The sequence below is a fragment of the Neomonachus schauinslandi genome, chromosome 1, assembly GCF_002201575.2.
Source record: "Neomonachus schauinslandi chromosome 1, ASM220157v2, whole genome shotgun sequence".
In the NCBI taxonomy this organism is placed as follows: Eukaryota; Metazoa; Chordata; class Mammalia; order Carnivora; family Phocidae; genus Neomonachus; species Neomonachus schauinslandi.
The window spans coordinates 211,053,858-211,072,777 of NC_058403.1; the positions used below are offsets into that span (position 1 = coordinate 211,053,858).

General features: G+C 51.2%; 1 protein-coding gene across 1 annotated transcript; it reads left to right on the plus strand.

The window, feature by feature from the left end:
- The first annotated feature begins 589 nt into the window (after positions 1-589).
- ARRDC5 (arrestin domain containing 5) lies at positions 590-10,791 on the plus strand. Its single transcript, XM_021705254.2, has 3 exons — positions 590-842; positions 2,489-2,694; positions 10,229-10,791. The coding sequence occupies exons 1-3, from the start codon at positions 590-592 to the stop codon at positions 10,754-10,756; spliced, it is 987 nt and encodes a 328-aa protein (XP_021560929.1). The 3' UTR covers positions 10,757-10,791.
- Positions 10,792-18,920: the final 8,129 nt, after the last annotated feature.

Below are 18,920 nucleotides of genomic sequence, written 5' to 3' on the forward strand. Positions count from 1 at the left end.
AGGACACAGTGCTCTAAGCATTCAGTCAGGACACACCAGATTTCATGTCCTGGCCATATCTATAATTTTTTTCTAACGGACTGGTTGGTATAGAGAGAGAGCCATTAAAATGACAATGACTGTGTATGAGCTTAACCAGTGTATGAACCCTGAGAAGCACGCATACCACATTTGGGGGCCATCTGTTAGAGCAGAAAAGACCTTGGGGCTCATTCCTCATTCCTCCCCATCTCTAAGTAGAGCTCGTAAGGAGCTCTTCCCACCCAGGCCTCTAACCTCCCGGCATGACAGGTGTTCCCTATGGGGCAGGAACGCTAGGGCCTTGCGGTTGGTTTGGCTTATTTATCTGTTATTTCCTAGGAAAAAGGGGTCAGGCTATCATTTCATACACCAGTGAGGACTTTGGAATTCCCAAGCTGTCCCATCCCTGCACAACAGCCTCATCTCCCATCCCAGCCACTAGGGACCCCCTTCCCAGAACACTGGCTGGATGATGTCACAGACAGGTGACCTCACTGCGGCAAAGGAACCGGAAATCTCAGTGGCATGGGGGGGCAGGGAGAATATTTCTCTACCACCCCAACCCCCCATGTCTGTGGTGAAGTCGATCGAATTAGTGTTGCCCAAGGATGCAGTCTACCTAGCCGGCTCCAGCATAAAAGGGCAGGTGGTTCTAATCCTGAACAGCACCCTGGTGGACCCTATTGTGAAGGTGGAGCTCGTGGGAAGGGGTTATGTGGAGTGGAATGAAGAAATCGGGGCATCCCGTGATTATAGTAGAGATGTTATTTGCAACAACAAGGCCGACTATGTGCACAAGATGAAGACATTCCCAGTAGAGGGTAAGGACAAAGCCAGCAGCCAACTCTAGCCATAATAGGAACCTGGGTCCGGAAGGTAAACACATCTGCTAGTGGATCAGCAAACCCCCAGGGATACCAGAAATGGGCAGAGGCCTGGTTCCTCCCCAGGAGGGAAGCTATGTATAACAATGACCATCAGATACACATTAACACAAAAATAATAAGACACGAGGAGCTGATCAGAACCCAGATATTCGAAATGAACTTTCAAAGTTGTTTCCCTGGGGGGGGTGGGGAATGCTATCCTTAGCCCAATGACCACTTGGGAAGGCCAATTAAAAAAAATCTGTCTTGTTATTTGACAGATAAATCTCCCTCTGGCAGTGAAATGCCAAGGAGACAAAAGAAGGAGTCCTATGGTCCCAGGGAAAGAGAGAGGAGGTTATTCTAGGGAGAGAATAACCAGGCCCCAACTCCAGCAGGTTCAGATCCACGGTCTGGACAGACGTCAGGGAGGCTGAGCTGCCTGGGAGCTGCATGTCCTTTCCAAAATGTGTTCATGGGAGTGTTCCCAGGTATGCCACAACTCTCGGCCAACGCCTGGCTGAACAAAGTTTAATTTTAGACTTTTAAAATTTTTAGATTGGGAGGTCATGGAGAGGTCTCTTCGAAGAGGGAACTGAGCTCAGATCTGAGTGATGGGAAGGACACCAGCCATGCAGATATCTAGGGGAGGAATGGCAACATACTATCCCTTACTGCTCAGCAGTCCTGTTGCCTGTGTCCCATTAACCCATCTGGAAAATGGGAACCAGAAAAAGGGATCACTCATAAGATTGCTTTGAGGACTTAGTGACTGAATGGTATATAAAGGGCTTAGAATAGTGTGGGGCATATACAGTAAGTGCTCTGTGTTTTTTCAACCCAAACACTTCCCATCCTAACACCCCCAGCATCAGGTACCACCCTTTCCCATTGCCAAGCATTTCTCCTCAAAAGCATAAGCCCAAGCCTCTGACAGATTCATTCATTTATTTCACAAACATTTATTGAGCACCTTCTGCACACGGCACTGGGCCACGGGCTGGGGGTGGGGCAATGGATAAAACAAACAAGGTCCCTGGAGTCACTGGGATTGCCATCCAGTGGGCAAGACACAATAATGAGAGGTTTTTGGACGAATGAAAGAAACAAATAAAATGGGGGAGGTTGCAGAAATGGGGGCCGTGTGAGTTTCTCCCTCGTCCTCAGTTGCCACTCAACCAATGTTAAGCACCTACTGTATGCTGCGCACTGAAGGCCAAGCTCTGTGAGGGCAGGGAGCTGTGCTGGCCCTGTTCACTGCTGAAAATAATGCCTAAAACAGCCTCTGGCCCACAGAAAGAGGCTCAAGAGGGGTTTGTTAAACCAATGTGCTGGACCTCCAGTTTCTCAGACCCAGAGTAGGGGTGAGCACCCCAGCCACCTCACCCACCCAGGCATCTCCCTCCAGCCCAGCTGAGGCCTAGGCCTAATATTTGTGGATCATGCAGATCCCTAAAAGCACAGAACTCAGCCTAGCTCAGGGACAGGTGGGCCAGGCCCAGAACAAAGCTCCTGCCAAAACAACAAATAAAGAAGGGGGGGGTTTAAAAAGGAAAAAGATTCTAGAACCTTCTGATGGCCTCGGTGTGTTTTGCTTTCAGATAATTGGTTAAGTGCAGGCAGCCACACCTTTGACTTCCATTTCAGCTTACCTCCCAGGCTTCCTTCTACCTTCGCCAGCAAAATTGGCCACGTCTTCTACTTCGTGCAAGCCTCCTGCATGGGCCGGGAGCATATTCTGGCGAAGAAGAGAATGTACTTGTTGGTTCAAGGGACTTCGGATTTCCACAAAGAAAACCCATTGCAGGTAGTGATGGGGGAGGGGCTGCGGTGGGGCTTGTCCTCCAAGCTCACCAGAGGCAGGTGGGAGGGCAGGGAACAGAGCCGGCCCCTACCAGGAAGAAGGAAAGGTGCTGATGGCTCCCCCGGGGGGTCCAGAGAGTTCCCAAAAGGTGAATCTGAAACCAGGGTAGGAACAAAGCCAGCGGGAGCCCCTCAACCAGGATAATCCCGCCTCCCCAGGGGGCACGGGGTGGTGTCTGGAACATCTACAGTTGACAGGACTGGGGGGGCTGTTGGCCATCGAGGTGGTGGGGGCCAGGGGTGCTGCTCAATACCCCACAGTTCCCAGGACACCCCCCCCAGAGAATGACTGGGCCCCAATGTCCTTGACCCTATAGTAAGTCAAGGCTGTTCAGAGGCCTCCCCTGTGACCTGGGGGTGGGAGGCCTGGACGCCCGGTGACACTCCAGGGTCTTTGAGCCCTTAGACAACAGAGATGGTGCCCCCACCAAAAGAAGCAAGGAAAAGGGGTGGCTTGTGGTCTGGCTGAGCAGAGGAGGAGGTTTTCTGGATGGTTCCTGGAGGCCCAGGTGCAGAGGTAGAAGTCGAGGTGGCTGGAGTGACGTTGGCCCCAAGTCACTCCCCTGGGGACTCTGTTATTACAGCATGGTGGCTGAGACGGAGGTGGGGGTTGGATTTTAGTTTTCAAGATCCAGGTAAAAATCCCAGAGCCCCCACCTTCCTGTTGTGCGACCCTCTGCAAATGACGTTGCCTCTCTGTGCCTCTATCTCCTCATCTGTGAAATGGACAGAGAGATAGTGCCTAGCTTGCCGAACTTCCCACAGTGCCTGGCACGGGTTGGGGGATGGGCCCCAAGAATCTTGCTGCTTCCACCACCAGTGTCACAGGGATCGTCTCCAGCCCGGCCAACCTCCTGGGATGGTCCTGGAGGGTCCCAGGAAGGGCAGATGCTTGGAGGGGTGGAACAGCCCTGGGATGACCAGACCTGAGCTCAAGGCCCGCTTGACCACCTGCTCCCTGTGTTACCCTGAGCGGACTGTGGCCCTTCTCTGGCCTTCCCTTCAGAGCTAATCTAGAGTGCAGGGGGCACGAGGCAGAAGCTGGGGTGAAATGTTGGGGTTGGGTGAGACCCAGCCTGAGATTTCGTTGACAGATACTTCATTAGCTAGATGGCCTTGGGCAATTCACAACACCTCCCAGAGCCTTGACTGTCCTGATCTGTACAATGAGAAGAATAATACCTCCCTTGATGGGTGCCCATGAAGACCGCGAAGTGCTCAGCGAGGTGTCTGCGCACCCAGGAGGTGCCCACGTAAGTGGGAAGCTCTAAAAATCAAGGTTGTAGCAGCAACAGGAGTTATTACAGATAAGTTTTGAGGATATGAAAATAGCGTGTTTTTTCAACTACTCAGTACTGTCTTAACCAGACTGGGCAAGGGAGGCCCTTTGGAGGAGGTGACATTTTAGCAGAGAACTGAAAGAGCAGAGGCGGGGAAACCATGGGGATATCTGGGGTGGAGGGTTCCAGATGGAGGGAACAGCCTGTGCAAAGGTCCTGGGGCAAGACTGTGCCTGGCGTGTTGGATGAACAGTGAGGGGGCCACATGGCTGCAACAGAGTGAAGGAGGAAGCAAGAGGGAAGAAGGTAAGGGCAGGGAGGTAATAAGAGGCCTCAGGAAGACTTGGACTTTAACCTGATGCAGGTAAGAGCCCTTGGTGGGCAAGGGGTCATCATTGGATTCCCTCTGGCTGCTTTGGGGAGGATAGATAGTGGGGGGCAGGGGGAGGGCAGGAGCTGGGGGACCAGGACAGAGGTTATCACTCTGGTGCAGTGAGCCATGATGGGGCTCAACCAGGTAGAGGCAGAGTCTTTTTTTTTTTTTTTTAAGATTTTTATTTATTTATTGAGAGAGAGAGAGAATGATAGAGAGCATGAGCAGGGAAGAGGGTCAGAGGGAGAAGCAGACCCCCCCGCTGAGCGGGGAGCCCGATGTGGGCCTCGATCCCGGGACTTCAGGATCATGACCTGAGCCGAAGGCAGTCGCTCAACCAACTGAGCCACCCAGGCACCCCGAGGCAGAATCTTTTAAGATTTATAAAAATTATTTGAGAGAGAGAGAGAGCGCATGCAAGCAGAAGGAAGAGCAGAGAGGGAGAGAGAATCTGAAGGAGACTCCATGCTGAGCTCAGAACCTGACATAGGGCTTAATCCCACAAACACCAGATCATGACCTGAGCTGAAACCAAGAGTTAGACACTTAATCAACTGAGCCACCCAGGCACCCCTGGGTAGAGGCAGAGTCTTGACCTCCAACAGTCTGTCCTCGGAGCAGCCAGAGACAGTCAGGTGATGACCTTCCTCTGCGCCCACAGCCCTCCCGGTCTCCCATTTCATTCAGGGTAAAGGCCAAAGTACCCCCCGTCCAGAGAGCCCTGCATGACCTGCCCCCTCTCCCCTTCGCTTTCTCTGCTCCCGCCAAACAGGCCTCCTCGCTGTTCCCTCCAATATACCAGGCCTGGTCCTGCCCCAGGGCCTTTGCATAGGCTGTTGCCTTCCACCTGGAACACTATAATATGACCTTCCTATCCTTCCCCCTCCTCCTTCAGATCTTTGTTCAGAAGCCATGTAGGCACTCACGTGGCTAAGTAAACTCTCACAACCCCAACAGAGGGCAATTTAGCTGTATCTATTCAAATTAAAATGAACATGCACTTTGCCCCAACCATTTCCCTTCTAGAAATTTCTCCTACTGATATTCTTTCACTTATGACCTCCCACAGCAATGTTTTCGCGGCAAGAAATTGGAATCAGCCTAAATGTTCATTGCTAAGGGAATTAAAGTAGCAAAGGAATATTCAAAGGAATGCGCTATAAGTAAGTTAGAGAGAAACAGAGGCAGAACAAGGCAGCTCTTAGCATCAGGACCTCTACTAAGTCACTAGGTTCAGTGAGCACAGCAAAGTTCAGAACAAGCGAGAAATGTACTTCCTTGCAGGTGTAACAAACGGGTCCGGAAGGAGATCACAGAAACTAGCAACAGACATGCCCCCCTGGGAGGGGAGCCGGGGAGCTAGGAGGAGCAAACATTTTCCCCTTCCAATTGTTTTCAACAGCTTTAATGAGCTATAATTCACATATCTTATAATCTACCCGTTGAAAGTGTACAATTGAATGACTTCCCGTGTGTTCACAGAGTTGTGTGGCCATCACCAACTGTCAATTTTAGAATACTGTCATCACACCAAAAGGAAATCTTGGATCCCTCAGCTCTCACCCCTCGAATTCCCCACACTCCCTCCCCCAGGCCGTGGTGACCACGAATCCCCTTCCTCTCTCTATGGATTTGCCTGTTCTGGACGTTTCATGGAAACGGAATTGTACGATACGGACGCTTTTTGCGTCTGGCTGATTCCACTCACCTTTGTAGCATAGGTCGGTGTCTCATCCCTTTTTACGGCTGAATGACATTCCATGGCGCAGCTGGACCCCATTTCGTGTATCCATTTGTGCATTGATGGATACTTGGGTTGTTTCCACTTCTTGGCTACTGTGAATCACGCCTCTGCAAATTCCCTTACATGTTTGCATGGATGTATCTTCTTGTTTCTCTTGGCTAGATACCTGGAGTGCAATTGCTGGGTCAGATGATCACTCCCTTCAACATTTGAGGAACCCCCAGCCTGTTTTCCACAGTGGTTGGACTGTTTTTACTTTTCCTCCAGCCCTGCACATGGGCTGCAATTTCCCCACCTCTTCTCCACTCTTTGTACCTTTAGAATCTTGAAAGACAGAACTGTGTTGTCTCTTCTGACAGTCGGTACTATTTGGGAAAGGAGCTTGTCCCAGAGACATTTCCTAAACATTGCCTCCAAGGGAACCCCCACCGTACCTCTCCTTAGTTCACACCCCTGGTTTGCCTCCAGCCACAACCTCATCACTGTCCGTATCAGAAATGACCTGTTTCATTTTCAGTGAGCCGACTGTGTGTCTGTCTCCCCTCCCCTCCCCGCCCCTTCGCCAGAGCAGGGACCAGGCTGGTCTTAATTGCTATGGGTTTTCCTTGGACTTGTCACCAAGCTGACAACAATAAATACTGTTTGGGTGAATCCCCCCAAAGCTTCACACATGCCAAAGGAATGCGGGGCTCCCAAACACTCCCAGATCCAGGAAATCCAGCGTTGGGTGTGTATCCCCGACATTATTGGGAATCAGGGCGCTTTGGCCACCCTGCCTGACCTCGCGAGGGAGTCTCCACTGGGCCACTGTTGGAATTGCTGGGCCCCTGTCTCAGGTGCAGGCCAGGACTACCGGCTTGGCCTTGAGTTAGGGCAGCAAGTTCCTCAATGCCCGCAGGGTCCTAACGCATGTGAGGAATTTTCGAATAAGACTGGAGGGATTTAAAATAAAACTGCCTGCAATTAGCCTCCTGGAGGAGAGGGAGGGAGGGGACCGCTGAGGAGGCAAGGGGGCCAGAGGCAAGGGTAGAGGTGAGGTCACCTGGTGTCAGGGGTCAGCCCCAGGTCTCCCAAGAGGAAAGGCATCCGATCCGGAGCAGTGTTTTTCAAACCTCAGGTCACGACCAGATCATGGGTTGCAAAATCAGTTTAGCGGGGTGCAAGTATATTTGTATAAAATGAAAGAATACGCAAGACCAAACTAGAAAATATCAGAAAAAAAAGTTAATTTTGTGGGTTGCAAACATTGTGTGTGTTTTTTTTCAATAGAATAAGAAAACAGAACAGAGAATAAAATAAGTAGAACAGGAAGTGAAGAAAATATGGTTGGTGGCTTGCAATCGACTTTTTTTTTAAGATTTTATTTATTCATTTGACAGAGAGGGAGACAGAGAGAGAGGGAACACAAGCAGGGGGAGTGGGAGAGGGAGAAGCAGGCTTCCCGCCGAGCAGGGACCCCGATATGGCTCCCAGGACTCTGGGATCATGACCTGAGCCGAAGGCAGACGCCTAACGACTGAGCTACCCAGGTGCCCCTTGCAATCAACTTTTTTTTTTAAAAAAAAGAAAGAATAGAACAAAATATAAATACGGTGGGTTGCAACAGCTTTGTTTTTATAACATCAATGTGTTGGACAGGATATAATAGTTGTGAATAAGTCGAATATAGAATTTATCAGAACAAAATTAATTTGGTGGGTTACAACCAGCTAATGTTTACAAAATGTTGGTTTTATATAAAGCAAAATAATAGAATAAAGAAAGACTAAACATAACAGGAAAACAAATCCAGAGGGTTGCAATGAATATATTGTTTTAGGATTTTATTTATTTATTTATTTGATAGAGAGCACAAATAGGGGGAGCAAATCAGCAGCTGACTAGTTGATAGAATGGCTGCATTTTGAGGCACTGAGAGGCAGAAGGAGAAGCAGGCTCCCCGCTGAGCAGGGAGCCCAATGTGGGGCTTGATTCCAGGACTCCCAGATCATGACCTGAGCCCAAGACAGACACTCAACCGACTGAGCCACCCAGGCACCCCGCAATGAACATTTTTAAATGCATACAATAAATGGAATAAAGCAGAACGTACCAGCAGGCATAAGTAGTAGTTCATGAAACATATTTCTTTCTTTCTTTTTTTTTTAAAGATTTTATTTATTTGAGAGAGAGAAACAGCATGAGAGGGGAGAGGGTCAGAGGGAGAAGCAGGCTCCCCGCTGAGCCGGGAGCCCGACGCGGGACTCGATCCCAGGACTCCGGGATCATGACCCGAGCAAAGGCAGTCGCTTAACCAACTGAGCCACCCAGGCGCCCGAAACATATTTCTTTCATAGATCTAGATGCAGATGAAAATACAGATTTGTGTTCTTTGCCACGATACTAAAATCTACGTTTTAACCATGAGCTGTGATTTAAAAAAAAGGGGGGGATAGTATATGACACATAACTGTGTGTGGCCTGCAAAGCCTAAAATATTTATCATCAGTTCCTTCCAGAAAAAGTTCACCAACTCATGGCCGAGAGCAATCCCATGATGGGTCTCAACCAGATAGAGGCAGAATTTTCTGCCCTCCCGCTTGTGCTCACTCTCTCTCAAATAAATACATAAATCTTTTTTAAAAATCCAGATATAATAAACCCTCAATTCGGGACAAAGGGAGCCAAGGAGTATGAGGGGATGGCATTAGGGAGTGGGCCCGCGGGGCCTTCAACCAGATCTCTCATGTTTTTACTTTAAATTGTGGCAAAATATACATAACATAAAATTTACCATCTTAACCATTAGTGTTGAGTACATTCACATGGTTGTGCAACTCTGCAATCTTATTTTTTTTTTAAAGATTTATTTATTTATTTGAGAGAGTGAGAATGAGAGAGAGTACATGAGAGGGGGGAGGGTCAGAGGGAGAAGCAGGCTTCCCGCCGAGCAGGGAGCCCGATGCGGGACCCGATCCCGGGACTCCAGGATCATGACCTGAGCCGAAAGCAGTTGCCCAACCAACTGAGCCACCCAGGCGCCCCTGCAATCTTATTTTGTAAATGAGCAGAGATCTGAAACAAATCAGGAGAATTTGTAAATGCTGATGAAGCGGGTCTTAGGAATATGGCAGTACTGTGCCAAGAAATGGTTAACAACCAGCTCTGTTGTGGGGCAGCCGTGATGTTTCCCAATTTCCCTGGTGAAAATAACACCCATCAGGGCCAATTTCAAGTGAACAACTTGATGTCACTAATGGGAAGTGGGAGGGGAGTTTGAGCAGTATTTTTCACACTATTTTCTCTCTCTCTCTCTCTCTCTCTCTCTCTCTCTCTCTCTCGGTATGCTGAAAGAACACACACACACACACACACACACACACACACGCATGCTTGTAAAAGTATCAAGTTTCTCTGCAAGGAGACACCGGAAGCCAGCAAAAGTGGAGAGTGATCATTCTAAGCCCCCCTGCCCCCGGCCACATCACATCAAATCCTTTAACATATTATCCACAAATAAAAAGTAAAATGTCACCGAAGCCCCTCATTAAATATAATGTATGTGCGACTTTATTTGCAAATCAGCAGCTGACTCGTTGATAGAATGGCTGCATTTTGAGGCATTTATTTAAACACACTACATACTTTCAACTCTACGGTTTTCCTTTCATGATTCAGAGCCCATAATATTTTCTCCTAAAGTCTGAACTGCCTGGGTAAGCCCCAAGTCTTGGGCTTAGACTGTGAGATGTTTCCTGTCTTCTAGAAAACCAAGGCTCAGAGAAGTCAAGGCACTTGCTCAAGGTCACACAGCAAGTGAGCATGGGAGGTGAGGGTCAAGCCAGGGTCTTGTGGATTTCTTAGGCTTATGATGAGGAAATTGGTACTCAGAAAGGCGAAGGGTATTGATTTAAGGCAAGCCGGGAGATCATGCCAGGCTTTTGGCTGCCAAATCCCCAAGGCTCCAGATCCTATTTCAGTGCCTCTTACTTAGGAGAGTCCCAAAAGCTCAAGGTTTGCAGGAGCTTTGATGGAGGAATGTCAGGCAGGCGAGCAGATCTTGTGGCCACCATCCCTCACAGTTGTCCATCCCCCCTTCTAGAACCCTCTGTTGGTGGAGGCTGAGAAGAAGGTCTCCTACAACTGCTGCAGCCAGGGCACCATCTGCCTCCAAATCCAGATGGAAAAGAACACTTTTACGCCAGGGGAGAGGGTCATTTTCACCACGGAGATCCACAACCAGACCAGCAAGTGCATCAAGACGGTCACCTTCGCCCTCTACATCCACGTGCAATATGAGGGCTTCACCCCCAGTGCGGAGCGGCGGTCTCGGGTGGACAGCAGTGAACTGCTCCGGCAGGAGGCCAACACTCAGATCACGCCCTTCAACACCACCAAGATCGTCAGCACCCTCAATCTCCCGCAGGTGCTGTCCGTGAGCAGCGGCATGCGGGACGGCGAGATCATGAGTACCCACTACGAGCTGGTCAGCACGGTCCACCTGCCTTGGTCCCTGACCAGTGTGAAGGCCAAGGTTCCCATCATCATCACCAGTGCCCCTGTGGACCCAGACAGCTGCCCACGGCTGGAGGGGGCAGCATCTCCCGAGAGCCAGGAGTGCCAGAATTAAGTGCCCAAACTTCTAAATATTAAAAGCTTTATCAGACTCTATGGGCAGCCCTTTTTTTGTCTGGCACAGATGGGCTTCAGATGGGCCGGGGTGTGGATGGCACGTGTCTGAAACTTCCCACAATGCAGCCACTTAGGCATCAGTTTCTCCCGGCCCCAGATAGTTTACTGAAGGCCAGGAGAAGATGAAGGGAACTGACAAGGTCTTCCAGTAGCCCCCTCCCTGGTTAGGGCTCCAGACCCATTTCCGTGCTGGGGTCTTACAGTGCCTTGACCCAGGGTCCCCAACTGGGGCGATTCTGCCTTCCAGCTGCACTAGCAAAGTCTGGTGGTCCTGGTTTTCACGACCAAGGGGAACAGGGGCTCCTCCTGGCATTGCGTGAGCAGGGAGGGATGCTGCTCACTGTCCCGCGATGCCCAGGCTGGCCTCACCCCACAGAATGATCCGGCCCCAAAGGTCCATAGCTCCAAGAGGGAGAAAATGTGCATTCATTATCTGGGGGAAAAATTCAGTTTGATCCCTAGCTCACACTAAATACCAGAATAAATCCCCGATGGATCAAGTGGAGGAAACCAGGGTGACCCTGCAGTGTCTGTGAGTTCCCTCCTCTCTCCCTCCCACTCAGTGTGTGTATTTAAATATTTGCAGTATCCCAGGATATCCTCAGTCGGTCAGATGGTTATGGAATGTAGTCTCCTGGGGGTCCATAGAATCCCCTAACCCAGTGGGTTTCACCCAAAGGGATCCTGCCCCTCAGGGGACACTGGGCAATGTCTGGGGACATTTGTGGTCGTCATGACTGCAAGTGTTCCTGGCATTGAGTGGGTGGGGGTCAGGAATGCTGCTCAACATCCCACAGTGAATAGGACAGCCCCCCACAATTAAGAATGATCTGTCCCCTTGGGGAGCCTGGGTGGCTCAGTGGGTTAAGCGTCTGCCTTTGGCTCAGGTCATGATCCCAGGGTCCTGGGATGGAGCCCTAAGTGGGGCTCCCTGCTCAGCCGGGAACCTGCTTCTCCCTCTCCCTCTGCAGCTCCCCCTGCTTGTGCTCTCGCCCTCGCTCTTTCTCAAATAAATAAATAAAATCTTAAAAGAAAAAGAATGATCTGGCCCCCACAGACTCTTAAATACAGAGAACACACAGATGGTCACCAGAGGGGAGGTGGGTCGGTGGATGGGTTAAATAGGTGATGGGGATTAAGTCATGTACTTGCTGTGATGAGCACGGGGCGGGGGGCGGGGGGGGGGGGATGTATGGAAATGTTGAATCACTGTATTGTACACCTGAAACTAATATTACACTGTATGTTAACTAAGTGAAATTTAAAATAAAAACTTTAAAAAAAGAGAATGATCTGGGCCCAAATGTCAGCACTGTTGAAGGGGAAAGATGCTGGGCTGGGGCAATCCACAGGGGCAGGTGGTTGCCAAGTGCCAGGGTTGGGTCTGGGGGGCCTCTTACCCAAGTCAGGGCATGGCCCTCCTACACTCACAGCCTCTCAGGGCTACCTCACCTCACTCAGGGTAGAAGCCAAAGTTCTCCCAACACAGGGCTTACACATCTGTCCATGTCTCATCCATGATCATCAGTCACCTGCACCTGACCTGTCTGCTACATTCTGTCCTCCCTGAAAATAAAAATGAAGGATGCCCCATTAAATTTGCATTTCAGATGGACAATACTATTTTAGCATATGGATATACTGAGTCTTAAAAAATCATTTGTTGTTTATCTGATATTCCAAGTTAACTGGGTGTCCTGTATTTTACCTGGTGATCTGATTCCTCAAGCAACTAGAAGACTCTCAGCACAAATCAGGCCACCTCAGCCCATTGGGTCCCCATGGCACTCACCCTGGCCTACAAGGATCTGCATGGTCAGGAATGAAGGAATGACTTCCTGATGCCACACCATTCTTACTCTTCTCCCACTTCTCAGATTTTTGGCGTCTGCTTTCTTCAAAGCCACATCATCCATGCCCCTTCTTTCAGGAAGCCTTCCAGCCATACCAGGCAGCACCTCTCACCCTCCTCTGCCAGGTCCTGAAACATGCATGACTTTCAAGGGTCATCTCTGCAGATGACAGATCTAAATAATAATAGAAATAACGAGGACAATAACACCACGGCAAGGACTAGCTCTAGTCACATCACACTTTCCTTCTTCCTCCCGGGCACATGGCTAGACTACATTTCCCAGCATCCCATGCGGCCAGGTGTGGCCATGTGATTGATCTGGCCAGTGGGACGTAAGACGATCGTGGCCAATGGCCATGTGACTGATCTGGCCCAGTGATGTTAAGTCACTTGAGGCCAGATCCATTAAAAACTTGCCACAGGAGTCTTGTTCTCTCTTTGCTTTTTTTGCCAGCTGCTTGGGGTGGAATGTTTGAAGGGGAGCTGCCCAGGAAACTTGATTGTTGCAAAGACAAGGAATAAAACTTTATTGAATAAACAACAGCTGCTGAAATTGACAATTGCTTCTTTCAGCCCTTGGTCTACCCTAGGATTCCTGGAGCTCTGCACATTGACATTTGGGGTCAGATGTTTCTTTTATGGGGGATGATCCTGCACATTGTAGGATGTTGAACAGCATCTCCTGCTTTCACCCACTAGATGCCAGTAGCATCCCCCAAGTTGTGACAACAGAAATTTCTCCAGACGCTGCCAAGAATCCCTTGGGCGGGCAGAATCACCCTCAGTTGAGAGCCACTAGTCTACTCTTATCATACAAGTAGCTACATTTACGGAGGCCTTTGGACATTTCAGGGACATGGACTCAATGCAGCCACACAAAACCTGTCATCTCGTCTTCTCCCCATCCCTACCCCACCTGTTCTGTCTTCAGCTCCCCATGTCTATGAAGACCCCACCTCAGCCTTTTATTCTCCCAAGTCCTGTTTTACTTCCTAAGTAACTGCTTAACCTGTCCACTTCTCTCCATCTCCCCTGCCACCACCTGAATCCAGGCCACCATCAATGCTTACCTGGATGATCACGGCAGCGGCCTCCCAGGTGGCTCTGCTCTCACATTGGATCCACCTTTAATACCCTTCTAGACTCTTACTCTTTCCATTATCACCATGCTGGTGCCACAGCTTGAGTGTCCACAGATGGATGAGCTGATAAACAAATGTGGTCCATCCACATAACGGAATATTACTCAGCCTTAGAAAGGAAGGAAATCCTGATACACACTACAACATAAATGAACCTCGAGAATGTTACGGTAACTGAGGTAGGCCAATCTCAAAAGGAACATTCCTGTCTACTTCTACCTCTAGGAAGTCCCTAGAGGCATCCCATCCACAGAGACAGAGAGTAGGTGGTGGGCACCAGGGCTGGGTCAGGGGATGGGGAGTCAGTGTTTCATGGGGACCGAGTCTCAGTTTTGCAAGATGAGAATGTTCTGGAGAGGGATGGTGGGGATGGCTGCGCAACCATGTGAATGCACTTAACGCCACTGAGCTGTGCACTTAAAAATGGCTAAGATAAATTAAGGTAAGCTTATGTATGTGTATTTTACCACCATTAAAATGTTTTTAATCATAGCAATATCCAAGCCTTATATCGTGCTCACTGTGCCCCAGGCACCAAGCTAAGCTGTGGACGGCTTCATTTAATCCTCTCCATCCTCTGTGAGTTAGGACATGAATGCCCCATTTCACAGACGAGCCAACAGAGGCTCAGAGAAGTGCAGGAGGTGCCCAGGCTCGCAAAGCCAGGATGAGATCCCCTAACCACCCTCGGTAGTGCTTCTCTGAGCACCATGGAGACTCTTATTTTTACTGCTTCAGCTAAGGAGGGAGGGACCCATCTCAGGTTCACAGAGCTGAGGCAGGTGACATGGCCAGCCTGGGCCCCCAGTGCGTGGCCAAGCTGAGATGGGGACCCAGGGCGGTCTGAGCCTGTCTTTGGGGTTGTGGGTTTGAGTCTTCATTATATCCCCTCTTGGCACCGGGTCTCCTTCTTGCAAAGCTGACAGGGTGTTATGGAAGCAGCCAGGATTCATGTACCTGAGAAGGGCTGGGGGTCCAAAATACAGGCTCTCTGGACCTCAGTTTTCTCATCTGTAAAACCGGTAAATAATTATTATACTTAAAATAATGTGATTAATAATAATAGCTGGTATTGTTATGAAATGTTAATTACTATTATTCACCTTGGCACAACTCTACACGTGGGGCTGGGTCACTCTATGTGGGACAGGTGGTAGCCCCTGTCCACATTATAGGGTTGGAGGTCTATGTTGAGTTAATGTATCTGATAGTAAATGCTAATGAGATTCCCAGCTCTGCTACTTACATGCTGTGTGACCTCGGGCAAGTCACTTGCGTCTCTGAGCCTCAGTATCCCCACCTGTAAAACTCAAATTCATCATTAGTCCCTCCTTCCCCAAGATGCTGGATTAAACAGTCTATGAATGCATAAGCACTTACTCCACAGGCACTGCTGTTACCGCACCTGGGGGCTTCTGGAAGATTCTGACTCACAGTGGCGGGCCCCTGCACCCTCCCCACTGGCTGCCTCCCCTCTGGGCCCCAGATTCAGGAGGCCACACAGGCGGGGCGTTGGGAACACTTCCTGTGCGGTGGCCCGTGGTGCCCACTGGGACAGGTGGGCCAACGGGAGAACACAGCTGGGACCACCCCACTTCCTGCCCTGGGGGGAGGCGCCTCTCATGTTCCCGCACCCCTACCCCCAAAATAACACCTCCCCCCAGGAACCAAAGCCACCGCACCAGCTGCAGCCTCCAACTCAGGGGACACAAGACAGGCGGGGGCCCAGCAGCTGCCACCACGGCGCCTGCCCCGCTGGGAATGTCCTCCCCCCCCACTGCTGCCACCTCCGGCATTCCAATCGCAAGGGGGTGACCTGGCCTCCCCCATGGGCCAGGACACTTGAGCCCTGAGCAGCCAGGGCCGGCTGGGGGGAGGGTGCTCCTTTGCCCCCGCTGGGGGGCAGGGGGCACCGTCCCGGCCAGAACCCCCATTCCCAAGGTGCCTTCAATCCTCACCTCAAGGGATCGTTCGAGGAGGAAGGGGCTGGTTGCCAGGACAACAGCCCCCCACCTATGCCTGTGAACAAAGGGGCAGCCAGGGGAGCCAAGAACGGCATGTTCTCTCCCCGCCAGCGTGACTGGTACATCCTGGCAGCTGACGCTTGGAGGGCCGTGCCCTGGCCACCCCAGACAAGGCCACCCAGTGTGGGAGCGGTCGGGGGTGGCCGTGGCACTGAGGGATCTAGTTCCTGGTCATCTGCCCCCTAGGCCTCTGTCCTTCCGGTGCATTCTGACAAGGAAGTTAGCCCGCTCTGCCTGCAGGACTTCACAGAAAGGCCACGGGGCCTCAGACGTCTGGCTCTGAGCTGGACGGGCCACCAGCACTGGGGGGACAAAGGCCACGTGGAGCCCTTCTGGCTGCCGGGACCCCTGATCTGGCATTCTGGGGCGAGGGATGCCCAGGGGGACCTGCCTGGCCTGGGAGGGGCTGGCCCAGGGGCCAGACAGTGGGACTCGGAGCAGCTCCCCTCCCCCAAGCCCGTGCCTCCGTGCAGGGGACAGGGGGTAGCTGGCGCCACGAGGGCGGGGGTGGGGGGGCGGGGACAGGCCAGGGCCTGCATGTTAAAAGACCCCCGATTTCCCGCCGCGAGCTGCGCGAGCCGGCCCAAGGAGACAAAACCTTGCCTTCTGGCCATCCGGCCACCGTTGGTCAGATTGTCCAGCCACTGGCTGGAGCTGCATCAGGTAAACAGACAGTTAAACAAAGATTTCTTAGCATAAGTATGTCCCTTACAATATTTGGGACATACTTATGCTAAAAACGGTTCATTGTGTATCTGGAATTCACATTTAACTGGGCATCCTGTAGTTTTATTTGGTAAATTGGCAACCCTAGCCCGTGGGCTCTCAAAGAGGCAAAACTAAGCCCATCAGTGTCCTCCCACACTTGTTCCTCTGCTGGTCCTAGCCCTGGGGATGGCCCAGGTGTCTTCCACCTCCCTGGGTCCCTCACCAGAGGCCCTAGTCAGCCTCACCTTCTGAAGCGTGGCCTGTCCACTCCCTGCTGGAGTCTCTCCCAATCTACCCCCACCTCCTGCAGGCCTGGTCATGGGCCATCAGCTCCCCCCTGCCCTGCCCTCACCCCTGCCTTTCTCTGCATCTTGAAGACTCCACCCCCCTTCCCCAGAGACCTAAACAAGGCCTCCCTGTTTGGAATCCAACAGTTGCTCCCCACTGCTCCAACAGTAAAGGCCCAAAGCCTCTGCTTGACATTTGAAGCCCCTTCCCCAGCAGGGCTCCAAGAACCTCTACTCCCAGTTCCCAGCCCCCTCTTCCAGGAGCTTCCTGATCTTTCAGGACCCTCAGTACAGACCATCGCCCCCACCTGAGTCAGATGCCCCCCTCCTCTGCCCACAGCCCTTCAGGCTACCCACCTCCCTTGGGGTACAAGCCCAAGTCCTCTCCTGGCCCACCTGCCTTGTCCCCTCCCTCTCTCCCCTTGGATCACTCTGCTCTGGCCGCTAGGGCCTTCACTGTTCTTCAAACACACCAGGCCCAGTGCTGCCCCAGGGCCTTTGCACAGGCTATCCCTGTTGCCTGGAGCACACCTCCTCCAGAGAGCCTTTTTCTCTGTTTCACTGCTGTGTTCAGCAGATCACACCAGAGGTGTTTAATAAATACTTCCTGAATGAATAATTCATCATGGTTCTTGGAATGTCCTCCTGCACCCCCCTTCTTCCATCTCTCTATGACTTCCACCTTTACTTTAAGACTTACCTGAGGCAAGTGGGCTCATTTTCTTCTTCCTGATTTCCTTTATCCATAGGGCAGCCCAAGACATCTTTTCAACGTTCCAAACTGCCCTTGTTGACCGTGCTTCAGAACCTTCTGTGGCTCCCTAATGTCCTCAGGGCTCTTGACAGCCTGGCCCTTGCCAAACTGTCGATCTCGTTTCTCTTCCCTGACACCCTGCCCTCGCCACATTCTACTTTCTAGCCTCACTGTGCACGAGCGCACTCTGTTTCCCCCTGCTCGGAATACCTCTTCAGTACCTTCACCCGCCTGACGCTGATTCCTCTCTCAGGCAGCAGCTTAGACATTATTTCCTCCTGGAGGCTTCCCAGCACCACCCACAACCTGGGGCCAGCTCTCCTCTGGGCACCCCCGTGTACTTGCAGCCCCCATCACAGTCCCGATCACCTATATTTTATGCACTTGGTCACCAGAGCCAACTCATGTGTCAGACACAGGAGACCCAGGGCCCATGACACTTTTAAGGGCTGATGGAAATGGTTTGTTTTTAATTTATCTTAAAATCAGAAGAAAATATTGAATATAATACCAATGCAGTCGTAAAAGATCATTTGCAGTATTTTTTCATGGAGGGAGGGACCCACAATGGCAAAAGTGCCTTAGGGCTGTAAAAGTCTTTTTTTTTTTTTTTAAGATTTTACTTATTTATTTGAGAGAGAGAAAGTAAGTGAGAGAACACAAGCAGGGGAGGGGAGGGGCAGAGGGAGAAGCAGACTCCCCATTGAGCTGGGAGCCCAGCATGGGGCTCAATCCCAGGACCCTGGGATCATGACATGAGCCTGAGCCCAAGGCAGCCGCTTAACTGACTGAGCCACCCAGGCACCCCAGGGCTGTGAAAGTCTTAAGGCAGTCCCGCTGGTCCCATGCATGTCTCCCCATTGGATTATGAGTGCCTTGAAGGTGGAGGTGGAGGCTGAATCCTCAGGGCTGCCCAGCATGGGTCTGGTAGACAGCAGGTGCTTAATAATTGTTTGTTGAATGACTGCATATCCAGTAAATCACTGGGTCCTCATGGCCAGGCCTGGCCTGGCTCACAATATTAGGAGATACTTGATAAATGGATGGATGGTTGGAAGGACGTAAGGGTCAGAGGGTAGATGGGGCGCGTGTGGACACCTGGGTCAGGAGACCGATCTAGGACAGCACGCCACCTTGTGGCACAATGCCGGTCTGTCTCTCATTCCCCTAGGCTCAGTGGGGAAAAACTGGGGAATTTTCAGAGCCCTTCCACTGGAAAGTGTGGAATGGAGGAGGAGGAAAGAGAGGAGGAAGAGAAAAGGGAGGTGGGGAGGAGGAGGGATGGAGGGGGAAGGAGGAGAGAGGGAGAAGAGGCAGGGTGAGGAGGAGGAG